The 13,058-nt window shown below is 44.5% G+C and overlaps 2 protein-coding genes across 2 annotated transcripts in view; both read right to left on the minus strand.

The window, feature by feature from the left end:
• LOC308459250 (macrophage mannose receptor 1-like) overlaps nt 1-13,058 on the minus strand; it is a 100,659-nt gene that overhangs the window by 71,855 nt on the left and 15,746 nt on the right. The gene's annotated exons all lie outside the window — the stretch shown is intronic.
• LOC308459249 (macrophage mannose receptor 1-like) overlaps nt 1-13,058 on the minus strand; it is a 128,075-nt gene that overhangs the window by 28,269 nt on the left and 86,748 nt on the right. Inside the window, exons 8-16 of the mRNA XM_080974382.1 lie at nt 12,211-12,368; nt 10,809-10,922; nt 7,910-8,025; nt 6,672-6,820; nt 6,359-6,558; nt 5,201-5,322; nt 2,983-3,067; nt 1,855-1,993; nt 1,208-1,243 (exon numbers count right to left, since the gene is read on the minus strand). Of these exons, the coding sequence (XP_080830508.1) occupies nt 1,208-1,243; nt 1,855-1,993; nt 2,983-3,067; nt 5,201-5,322; nt 6,359-6,558; nt 6,672-6,820; nt 7,910-8,025; nt 10,809-10,922; nt 12,211-12,368 (1,119 nt within the window). The remainder of the gene's footprint in view (nt 1-1,207; nt 1,244-1,854; nt 1,994-2,982; nt 3,068-5,200; nt 5,323-6,358; nt 6,559-6,671; nt 6,821-7,909; nt 8,026-10,808; nt 10,923-12,210; nt 12,369-13,058) is intronic.

Consider the following 13,058-nt stretch of genomic DNA (forward strand, 5'->3'; position numbering starts at 1 on the left):
GGGTTTCGGACCAGATATGAAACAGAATCAGCCTTCATCCCCATGATGGGCGATCTTTTTGTGGAGAAGGGCAGTGGGGTTGTGACATCATCACTCTTGAACTTAATTCAGTGGGACTTAATTCTGGGTAGACATACATAGTACAGTCGTACCTTGGCTGCCGAACAGAATGCGTTCCGGGAGTCTATTTGATTCCTGGAACCATTCGAAAACCAAGGCATGGCTTATGATTGGCTGCAGGAGCTTCCTTCAGCCAATTGGAAGCCGGGGAAGCCACACCAGACATTTGACTTCCAAAAATCATTGGAAAACCAGAACACTCACTTCCGTATTGCGATTGTTCGGGAGCCAAAACGTTTGGCGACTAAGCCTTTCAAATTCCAAGGTACTGAGATAACATCTCTCTTGCTCTCACTCACACTCAGTAGTTGCCTAGTACAACTAAACTTCAGGCAGGCAGGTGGTTTTTCTGAAGCTGGAGAACCACATTCTGCCAGTGTTTGTGCTAATTTTTGTGTGTCAAGCTGTTAAATTGTGCACTGGCAGTGCAGCCTGAAAAAAAAGTGGAGGGACAATCCTACATTCCAAAGCAGTACAATCTTCTTAGCCTAGCCTTAGCCAGTGAAAATGCAAAAATAATAAAGGGGTGGGGAAGGAGAAGGATAAACTCAAGTTATAAGAATATGATGTACAGCAGCTAAGGAGATCTGACACTCAGGAACATAGGGGGTGCCTAAGCCAAACCACTGGTCCTCCTAACTGAGTACTGTCAACACCGCCAGGCTGTAATCTCCAGGGTTTCAGTCAGGGATGTCTCCCAGTCCTACCTGGAGATATGGAGGACCTGGGACCTCCCTCATGCAAATCAGATGCTCTATCACTAAGATACAGTTCCTCCCCAATTATATGTAATCCAAGCAAGCAAGCCCAGGTTAGGAAGCAGCTGCCACTGGCTCCTGACAGAATTTCCAATGGATGAAAAGAAACTGGTGGAGTGGCTCCTTTCTCACTTTCCCTGGGGCTACCTAAACTTGTGTGACCTGAGGGAAGGCAGAATTGAACAAGCCCAAGCCAGGGAGCACCTGCATCTTTGGCAGAACCATCAATGGCCCAAGAGAGCTGATAAGGCAGCCCCAGCCCCACTTTCCATGGTGCTGCTTAAAAGAGGCATGCGTGAACCAAGGAAAGGTGGAATCACCCAACATACCAAAACCAACGACTGGATCTTTTTTCACTGTTACACCTGAAAAACAAAACACGTTAATTATAATGGACCCTAGTGTAATTTCTATTTTATTACATCATTTCATATTGCAAACAGGAGAACATAAAAATTAAAGTGTCATTTATAGCATATGACATTTCTGTAATTCTGACAGAATAATGCGACAGAACAATCAGTGGCTTCTGTATTCACAAAGAGTTTGATGCACTAGATCCCTCGTTCTCATCAAAATGGAAGACAGGGGAATCCCCACTTACACTGGGGTTTTGTTCCCGGCTACCGTGTGCATCGCTGGGATGAACATGAGTGGGGATTTCCCTGTTCTGCCCACACCTTGTACTGCTCCTGCCCCTTTTGGTGCCGAAAAGGGCACACATGTCAGCGGGAGCATGCCTGCTCATCACGCGCAAGTGGGGAGACACCTGTACTTCATATCTCATAATATGAAAGCCAAGGATCTGAACTCTGCAACATTCTTAATGACAGCTGAATGTATTTCACATTATTATTTCCTCCTCTGAAAAGTTAGGCATGTAATAAACATGTTAAAATGCCAGGTTTCAGCAGAGCAGCAAAAAGCCTGTTCACTTTGCTTAATGAACTAGTGTTAGATTAAAAGGGTACCTTACCTCTCTTTATTTGGCAAACCCAATTCTTAAAATATTCACACCAATCAGAATACTGCCAATCACTATAGACACACATGGCTCTGCATCCTGTACCTTCATTGTAGGGACCTCTAAGATCAAAATCCCTTTCAAAGTCTACCTACAGTGGGAATAAAGATTTCTTACTCTTTCTTAAAAAAAAAAGCTTTAGCAGTAATATACAGAAAAGGAGACAGACTTATGTTGCAGTCTTTGAAAGATTTGTACAAATGTGTGCATGGGCATATGTAGAGAGAGAGAGATGGGCTGTCATTTGCTTATTAATACTGTGTTGATCCTATAGGTTACTATAAAGAATCAGTTCTGGTCACTGTAAGTTATCTAGATGACTGGCCCTGTGGCCCATGCCTTTGGCTTTCTAACTATGCGTGAGTTGAGGTAGGGGCCCCCACCCATTTTTCCTCTAGTGCCAAACCGCTTCCTTTGTTACTGGGATGGCCAGTTACCTTAACAAGAAGCTAGCCTGGCTGTTCCAGGAATCTGAATCATTGCTTAGATTTTAACACTTGTTGGTTCCAGAAGTGCAGCCTACCTGCCCACATACTCAAAACAACATAAACCAGGCAGTCAGCGTGTGCTCTCCTGCTCCAGTATCCTTGTTTTTGAAATAAAGAATGTTCATTTAAACATATAAAAACAAATCTAATCCAACCGGACAAGCAGCAACTCTTCAGCACTGGTGGAAGAAGAGGGGGCGGGGGGGAGCGCATTACCCCCAGCAGCGTGATCCTGGTGGGGTGCCATTGTGGCTGCCCACCTGGCCCGCGCTGGGCGCCGCACCCCGTAGGCGGCATGCCATGGCCCCAGGATGCATGCCACACCCCTGCGGGAGGCACACCATGCTCCCGGGACACGTGCCATGCCCCCAGGATGTCAGCCAGCCACGCCCCCATCTGCTCCCCACCCCCCATTGCTGGAGCATGAAGCTCCGCCACTGCTTCGTAGTAACTGCCGTAAGTGTTGAATCTAAAAATTAGATTACAAGCAAATCATGTTTATAAAAACTGAAATTTCCAGTGACTTAAAATCGAAAATACTGCTATGGGATCTGTCAAAGTTCAGTTCGAGAGTAAGAGGTCATTTACTTACAGGAGATCCATCACTCCAAGTAAATCCTTTATTGGGTGCCAGCTCACTGAAACCAGTCCAATAATGTTCATAATTTCTCCTAATTCTAAAATATATAACAATAAATATACAGAGATCAGAAAATTGCAAACACAGTATGGATGTAGATACAGTTGGTGTTTTAAACTTCATGGTACAGACCACTCCCCATTTTAACAAGGGATACATTCCAAGGCACCATACCTTTAAGTAAAACCATGTTATTGAACACCATTGAAAAAGCCTGTAAACACCCTCCAAAACCTCTGGGAACCTTTTTTTTTAATAAAAACAGCAGACCACAATTGCTCCCTCCAAACCACCGTTCTCAAACTCCAACTCTCCACTGGCCTCAAAGGTCAATGCAAAGGCTGCTGGGATTGCCCTTGGAAAAGCCAATGAGAATGCTGTGTGCTGTTTTTGTGCCATTTTTGCTGTTTTTGCACTCTTTGGGGCTGTTTTTGTGCTTTGTTGTGCCACTTACAGCAACGCGTAAGTTTGCAGCAACGCGTGTAAATGGGAAGTTGTCTGTATTGCGACTAGCTTGATATTCTTTAGGAAAATAGCATAAATGAATCTATCACCAGTTCATACATTTAATTTTTGGTACAGTATCAGATTTCTGGAGCGGGTGTGCTGTTTGGAGCAGGAACTGTGTGTGCCTAACTTCTGCTCACATGGTCAATTCTTAAGCACACCTGGATTTCAAACTAAGTTATTGGTTCTGTATAGGTGACCACATTATAATCCAGGTGTCCCCAGTCCTCTGCAGCCCATGAGTTCATTTATACATTTGATAAAACTTTCTCCTTTTGCTTCCCAGAAGCCCCCCTCAGAACAAAGCTAACTATGTGACAATGTAGTGCCTTCTAGTAAATCGGTAGCTCCCAGCTGCTGGTCACTGGGATGAATGTTCAAGAAGTGGTGGGATAATATACTTTTAGTAAAGCTTGGCAAAGTGGAGACTGAAAGCAGTGGCATAGTGTTAGTTGTTGGCGCCCGGGGCAGGCAAGCCACTGATGATGCCGGAGCGCCCCCACCCCAGCCAAGCAGGGCCATGCTGCTTTTCCACCCACATAACCATCACCCTACAAGTGAGCCTCGCTCTTACTGGACATGCACACAACCCTATGCACATGGTTCATTTATGGAAACAGGAGGTGCTCTTGGAAAGTGTGGGGCAGTAGGAAATGTTACCACCTCAACATATAGCAAGTTGTGTTTCCTTTACAATCGTATCTTGGTTTTTCAAACAGCTTACCATATTTTTCGCCCTATAGGACGCACCTTCCCATAAGGCGCACCTAGTTTTTTGGGGGGGAAATAAAGGGGAAAAAATTTATTTCCCCCCCAGGCGCGGGGGCTGGGGTGGGGGAAGCCCGAGCTTCCCCCGACCCCAGCCCCCAGAACAGGCAACTCTCCGCAAGCCATGGGAGCCCAGCGCCGGGCTCCCATGCCTTGCAGAGAGGTGTGCGAAGTCTGGGCGCGCTGAGCTCAGCACGCCCAGCCTTTGGCATGCTGGCAACTCTCCGCAAGCAGCGGGAGCCCGGCGCGGGCTCCCACGGCTTGCGGAGATCTGCGCGAAGCCTGGAGAGCGAGAGGGGTTGGTGCGCACCGACCCCTCTCGTTCTCCAGGCTTCAGCAAAAGCCTGCATTCGCCCCATAGGACGCACACACATTTTCCCTTCATTTTTGGAGGGGAAAAAGTGCGTCCTATGGGGCAAAAAATACGGTAGTTCTCGAATGTTTTGGCTCCCGAATGCCACAAACCCGGAAGTGACTGTTCCAGTTTGCAAACTATTTTAGGAAGCCAAACTTCCGACGGGGCTTCCGCAGCTTCTGACTGGCTGTAGGAGCTTCCTGCAGCCAATCAGAAGCCGCACTTTGGTTTCTGAACATTGTGGAAGTTGAACGGACTTCCGGAATGGATTCTGTTCGACTTCCAAGGTACAACTGCATTGTAAGATAGTTAACACAAACTGCAGCTACAGAACCTGTGCAAAGAGAGAGGGGTGTGAGGGAAGTGAGTGAGAGGCAGGCCATTTTAGTACATGCATTTCAGAGGAGAGAGGTGTTTTGGGTTCATACCTTGGTTCAGGAAGTGTCAATTGGGAGGTTCACAAGAAAAAATGCAAAAGTCTTCCCCAACCCTTTTTGATACTGAGACAAAGTGAAGGAAATACCATTCAATGAAACTCACAATTCCATTATAACATTTCTTTCATTTTCACTGTGAATAGAAGCTAGGTCTCCTCCAATTGCTCTACAAAAATCTTGAGCTTCGAACCAAGATTTCCTGTTCTTTGTTTCTTTGTAATAGGCCTAAATGCATATAAATACAATTGCATATTGGTAATAACAAATCTTGCAAAATTCATTCACAGTGAGATCTTGTGTGGTTTGCATGAACACCTATTTGGCATTTAACAATGGTGGCTAATGACCAAAGTAGACATGGCACAATTGTACATGTTTTTAAAATGTACGGAAATAGCTTTGTGCAGGAGGCTCCCACTGATGCCAGTTTGAACTTTCTTCCCAACATTTTGTCCCTCCCACCAGCTGCCCTTCCTCCTGCCTTTGCACAAGGAACTCCCAGACTGGTGGTTCTTGAGAGAGCAGGTAATACAGGGAAGCACAAATCTCTCTGTGTTTCCATCTGAAAGTCCTGGATAAACTGCACAAGCACAGTCTCTCTTCTACAGAAGGTCAGAAGGTTGATTCTTCTGCTCTAATGCCAGTTCTGTAAGTCCATTTTGATCTACTGCAAACCTACCAGAGATCTACCTTCCACCCTCCCCATCTATAAAACTTGTAATAAGCAATTGAATATTGACAGTTCAAATAAATCATGGAACCAAACCCCACTATAAAAAGAGTAACGATAAAAAACCTGCACTGAGCAGTAACACTGAAATTAAAACAGACATACTGAAATATGTATCCATCCTTGTTTTGAAACAAGCAAGAACTGGCACTGAAATTGATTCAAGAAATGGTATAAAGGTAAAGGTACCCCTGACCATTAGGTCCAGTTGCAGACGACTCTGGGGTTGCGGCGCTCATCTCGCTCTATAGGCCGAGGGAGCCGGCGTTTGTCTGCAGACAGCTTCCGGGTCATGTGGCGAATCAGAGCAGCGCACAGAAACGTCGTTTACCTTCCCGCCAGAGCGGTACCTATTTATCTACTTGCACTTTAGCGTGCTTTCGAACTGCCAGGTGGGCAGAATCTGGGGCTGAACAATGGGAGCTCACCCCATCACGGGAATTCAAACCACCGACCTTCTGATTGGCAAGCCCTAGGCTCTGTGGTTTAGGCCATAGCACCACCTGCATCCTCAAGAAATGGTATACCTACCTTAAAACACACACGTCTAGTACTGCTTGGATGCCATTCATTTGGACATGCAGGCAGAGGAGTTGGTTTGGGAGCAGGAGTTGTTGTCAAACCTTCTGCCCATCGTTTGCAGATGAAGGCTGCCTTCTCCTCACAGTTCACAACATCCCACAATCCAGCTGCAGTCCCAGTTCTCATGGCAACACAGCCGGGTTGTCGCCCTTTTGGAAGTACAAGAAAAGTTCAGCTGAGCCTTGTTCTTCACAGATATTCAAAACAATTGGAGAAAGCCTTTGTGAAATACCATTCCTGATGGACTTCAGGCAATACCTACCAGGCATTCCTGAGTTCCAGTGGGTGAACAGAACACCATCTCCATTTGTCCAGTTGAATGTCCCTGGTTGCTCTACATCTGAAAGGCCGATCCAGAAATATTTTTCAGAATGAAGTCCAACTAGACTAGTCAGGAAGGCCTGTTCATATCTGTGGAGAAGAATATGTAATCAATTCTTTCGAATTATTTTTAATTTCCTATATATTAAAACTAAATTGATGGCCTACCACAGGACAGTTCTCTTCCTGTTGAAGTACAGAGCCTAGCAGGACAATGGAGAGGTCACAGTGGAGAAAGGGAAGTGTCTAAACCAATAGATCCACTGTCACTAAGCAATATACCTGCATTTTGCATCTATCTATACAATTCAGTCTACAGCAATTTTACAAGTGAAAAACAAAAAATACAAGTGCATCCAGAGCAAATAACTGAAGCAGAAGAATCTCAGCCCAGGCTGCACATTAGGCGACATGTGTAACATACATACAGGATAGGATTAAGGATTTTATAAGGAATTCTAGAAAACATCCACTCACTTGAGAGAGAAAAACAGTGGATTTGAAAGTCTCCCCACCACCCAGGGACAATACAGGCAGCAACCATTATAGGCACAGCCAATATGTGTGTGTCTGTGCATGCATGCATCACGTTGAACCTGGAAGTGACCCAAACCCCATACAAAAATGGGCAGATCAGGGTGGGGGCAGAGGAGAATGAGGTGTTTGCAGGCTTTTTCAGTGGTGTTTCAAATATATGTAATTTCACTTAGACACACAGTGCCCCGTGTAAACTGGGAGTTGCATGTAATGAAATCAGTGACAAGGAGTGCAAGGTCCATGCAGTGCAGAAGTTTCAGGAAAGTGAGGCAAGCCACAGATTGCAAATCAAGTAGGAAATTCACAAGAAACATAGAGCAGCTAATTCAAGAAAGTAGCTTAGTCACAGGCTACAGGTCAAATCTTAATATTCATTATGTGACAAAGAAATATAGCAATTACACATTTCACTCACATAAAACACATATGGTTGTTAGTCCTGTTCACAATAGAGTAGACCCATTGAAATTAATGAGCACAGATAATTTATGTCCATCAGTAAGTTTAATGTGAGCAAACCTTAGCTGGAAACAACCCATAGTCACAAGAAAAGTAATCATTTCTCTTTCATGTCCAGCAAAGGGAAGAAGAAAGGAATACAGTATATGCCCTCCAAACAGCAAGACCATTTAGTTTTGATACCTGTTTTCCACAGAAGTCAAAGATCCGTGATTTGCTGCACATGATGTCTTTGCTTCTGAAAATGTTGCAGATGTTTGTTCAATTAAGTAACAGTAGAAACCATGCCTTCTCCAGCCCTGTTGATATAGAAGAACCAACAACCATATGTTACCACAATATTACCAGGATGGAGACATTGCGTTTATTTTAATGGTGCTGCTGAACATTTACTGAGATGAGAATCACATCCACCACTAGACATCATGGAACTTACACAGAGTTCTCCTATATGTTGCCAGGGACAATGATGTCATCACCCCACCAGTGCACGAACTCGCAGTGCTTCTTTTTTATTGGATAGATCAATGAATCAGAGACCTTCAGCGCTGTTGCCAGTAAGTTGCTACCCCAGTCAATGTGACAATCTTTATTATTTTTTGCCCTTTTGAAAATTGCAGTAGTGTGAAACCAAAAAGTGAAAACAGAACAATCCTGATATATAACTAAGGGATAAAATAGAAACTTTACATTTAAATACCTTAACACTGAAAGACTGATAAAGGGCCTTTAATGTACACATAGAGGCTCCAAGGCATATGCATAAGCTTCCCTTGTCCAATACTTTTCTCTGACTCAGGAAATGCTCCATGTATTCAATAGAGGATCTTCAAATGCACGCAGGGCGCTATCTGAATCGCAAAATGTTTTGTGTGGAATTCACCAGGCACAAATGTAAGGTTCTGCACTTAGGCAGAAAGAACCAGCTGCACCAATATAAGACAGGGGACACCTGGATTGTCAGTAGTACATGTGAAAAGCATCTACGGGTCTTAGTAGGCTACAAGCTTAACATGAGTCAACAATGTGATACAGCAAAAAGAAAGAAAGAAAGAAAGAAAGAAAGAAAGAAAGAAAGAAAGAAAGAAAGAAAGCTAATGCTATTCTAGGTTGCATCAACAGAAGTATAGTGTCCAGATAAAAGGAAGTTACAGCACTGCTCTATTCTGCCTTGGTCAGACCACACCTGGAATACTGTGTCCAATTCTGCGCACCACAATTTGAGAAGCATATTGGCCAGCTGGAATGTGTGCAGAGGAGGGTGTGCTGGTCCCGGGGGGAAGGTTACCATTGGCGTAGTCAAAGTCCGGTCCTGGGTCACTGGTCTGGAAACAGTTCACAAAGAGCGAGGCGAGGTCCGAAGCAGGAAGCCGGGCGGGGACAGGAACACTGGAAGGGCAGGTCTGGGTCCGGGCAGGAGCAGGTACTCAACGACGTTGCTCCCACAACCTGGGACCAGGCTGACTGGCCTTTATCTTCTCTGAGGCCAGGGGCGGCCCCGGCCCCCAGGAGATCCGCCTCTCCTGGCCTTAAGGCGAGCACTCCTCCTGGGAGAAACCAGTTCCCTCCGCCTCTCTGCCCTAAGCCTCTGCAGTTCAGGAGAGGCTGGGGAGTTACTGGACCCAGGGGGAGACTCACCTTCCTCTGGTAGGGCTGGGAGAGGTGCACCTGTAGGCACTGTGTCCTTAATCACCTCCGGAGCTAGAGTGGAGTCACCTGGTACCTGCTCCTGAGGATCCGGCACAGGTGCAGGCGCTTCAGATCCAAGGCCCCGCCTCAGCTCAGCCGGCCCTGGAGGCGGGGACTCTTGTGCAGGCTGGGGTTCCTCCGGTTCAGCCTCTGAATCGGATTCCCAGGCCATCACAGAGGGTGACCAAGATGATCAGGGGTCTGAAAACCAAGCCTTATGAGGAATGGTTGAGGGAGCAGGGTATTTTTAGCCAGGGAAAGAGGAGATACAATAGCCATCCTCAAATATCTAAAGGGCTGTCACATGGAAGATGGGCAAGCTTGTTTTCTCCTGCTCTGGAGGGCAAGACTTGTATTCTGATTACAAGAATGGAGATCAAGAATAATGTCTGACAGTAAGAGCTGTTAGACAGTGGGCTCCCTTGGGAGATGGTGGACTATCCTTCATTGAAGGTTTTTAAGCAGAGGCTGGATGGCCATCTGTCATGGATACTTTAGTTGAGATTCCTGCATTGCAGGGAGTTGGCTAAATGACCCTTTGGGTCCCTTCCAATTGTACAATTCTATGATTCTATGACAACCCCAAAGAACACACACTTCCATAAGCACATGAGAGCTCAATTTGAAGTGTGGTTACAGGCTATAATCCAGAAGTGAAGTTTCCTTGGTTCCAAGTAAATTTGATTAAGCTTAGCATTTGATACCTTGGAGACCAGCACAGATTTATAAGAATGTCTCTTCCTGTTATGGGCAGTGGGAGGATGGTATAATGCGTATCTGCTGGAACTGCCCTCATGAGGAGCAGGGCCTTTGAAAAAGTTGCCCCAAGGCACTGCAAATTCCTCCCTGAGATCTGCATTTGCTTTTATTTATTTGCCTTCCAGAGGGTGTGCAAAACACATTTATTCTCTTTGGCCTTTTCACCACCTGGCAAGGTTTTATACATTTTTAGCAGTGATGCTGGACTCCCGAGTTTACTTTATTTTGCTTTATTTATCATTGTTTGCTACCTTAATTACTAGCAGTGCAGCTAATAAATTGTTATTCTCAATAAACAAATAAAAGAAAGAGAAATTTAAGTAACAGAAAACCCTCTAGGACAACAGTCTAGATCTTCCCATTGCTAGCAGTAAAAAATAAAAGAAGTGAGGAAAGCTAATGGTGTTGTAGTTGCTGAAGATGAGAGAATGCGATTGAGGAAGGGCAAGCAATTGGTGTGTATATGGGAGAGAGAAATTGTACAGCTTATCTCAAGGCTAGAGGTGCCTCTGCATCAATGGGCGACAAATCCTATAGACTAGACTCTTATAGAATAGAATATTAAGAATAGAAATGGATGGCATATATGCTTATTTCACTTTTTAAACTACTACATGGTTGACTTTATACTTACTTTTTGGCAATTTGGATCAGCAATTTCAGGTTCTTCAGAAAGAATTGCCAAAGGTGCTCTTTTACAGATGTAACCAAGTTCCTCTTCACAAAAATTATCTGCCCAGTATCCATTCTGGAGATGGAAAGGTGAAGAAATGCGTATCTCAATGAAGGAGGATAGACTATCTTTACACTTTCTCATTTTCTTGACGCAAAGTTTTCTATTGTTGCACAAGGGGGACAGCTGCACAAAACACCCATTACATTTGCGCTGCTCTGAATTCTACAGCCTCTACAATAATGAATTTCTATACTGAGAAAAAAGAATAAGTTGTGAGACTGTGAGTGGTGGTGCAGATAACGAGCTAAAATGGCACTCCACCCCCGGCCTAAACCAATAATACCAAGAAACAAGGATTAGAGAGAGATTTATTTCAAGCCTGTTAATGATAAACAAAGTCAGGTTTCAGCCTGCAAAAAATTGGCAGCATTTGAAAATATACTTCTATCCCAACTGGAGAACTCAAGGTGAGGTGGCCTAATTCCTACCTTTGTAGACGTTCCAAATATAAAATTCAGATTTCTCTTATCTTGTCTTTAAAAATGCATTGTTTACGTTTGTTTGCAGATCATGCATATTATTTTACTTTGCAAAATGTATTCTTCAATTTATTTTTACTAATTGTGTAATTTATTTTAATTTTTCTAATTATGGGAAGGTACACTTAGCAATGCCCAGAACTGAAGCATCACCAAAGTGATGGCACAATCATATCTGCTAGAAGCTTCCTCTTTAAAAAAGAAAAAGAAAAAGAAAGATGGCGAGATTCTCAAGAAGATCATTTTTCATGTAGTGGTATGGAAACAGTGCTAATTATGACTAACAAAGGATGGGAGGCAAATCACTGTATCCTTACACCCCTAGTTCTCCTAGAATTGCAATACAGTGGTACTTCGGGTTAAGTACTTAATTCGTTCCAGAGGTCTGTTCTTAACCTGAAACTGTTCTTAACCTGAAGCACCACTTTAGCTAATGGGGCCTCCTGCTGCTGCCGCGCCACCGGAGCACGATTTCTGTTCTCATCCTGAAGCAAAGTTCTTAACCCGAGGTATTATTTCTGGGTTAGTGGAGTCTGTAACCTGAAGTGTATGTAACCTGAAGCGTATGTAACCTGAGGTACCACTGTATACAATTAGCTTTTAACAGGAGCAGCTGGCGTGGTGGGGAGGGTGTTGTGGAGTCACCCTGCTTACACCAATTATGCTGCTTACCTGGACAGTACAAGGACAGTGTAGGAAAGTTTGGTGTGCACTAGCACAGCTGTGGGAGTGTCAGATTGGATGTCAGTATATTTGTTTGGTCTTTCACACAAAGACGAATCCAAGGGAAATACATCTCTATTAGCGTTCCTTATTTTTACCTCCCCATTCATGAATACGCAGTCATTCTGCACATCATTTATGTGTGTGGGTTTTCCTTTCTGCCACTTGGTGAGTCTCACTGTAGATCCATCACTCCATTCAAAATACATCTGAGTCTTCCGGTCATTCAGTCCTATCCATAGACTATCCTCCGGCTCTAAGAACACAAATTCATCATGTTATTTACTCCCTAACTTTAATTGCAAAAAACCCAGATGTTTCACAGTGGGTAGAGCAATGCTACATTTCAGTCACACATAACTTATGGGCTTTTGCACACCCATGTGCAGTGAGCCCCCCTGTGGAAGGTAGTGGCAAGGGAAGGCAGGAGGAACAAAGATGCCACAACAACTTTTGGGGATTAAAAATTAGCCAGAACTTTATTGATTACAGATGTAGGTTAAGGGCCACCTCAAGATGTGGGTCAACTAAGGTGGCCTGCCCAGGGCTGCAATTGGAAGCCCAGCTGCTCCCCACTTGGCTTCAGGACAGAACTTTGATTATGAACACTTTTCCAGGATACCCTGATATATCGCACCTGCTTGTGGTTGGGGTAGTCCACCATGTCAGCCCACACCCAAAGACAGACTAAAGATTCCACCCAATACCTTATCTGCTGAAAGTTGTGATGATTACTATTAGGAAGACAGAAACCCCAAACAGGCCAAATTTGTTTGCTGGCAAATTCCTTCCCAGCCCCTAATACAGCAACCATTTTGAACCACAGCAAAGTCTTCAAAACGAGGTGCCCAAGGAACAGTATATAGGGTTGGTGGGAAGGCTGTTCTTCTGCCAACTGTGCTGACAGTCCAATGCTCAGCAGGCTTTTAATTTTCCACAGGTGGAC

This window comes from Podarcis pityusensis (genome assembly GCF_964106645.2).
Source record: "Podarcis pityusensis genome assembly, chromosome: 12".
In the NCBI taxonomy this organism is placed as follows: domain Eukaryota; kingdom Metazoa; phylum Chordata; class Lepidosauria; order Squamata; family Lacertidae; genus Podarcis; species Podarcis pityusensis.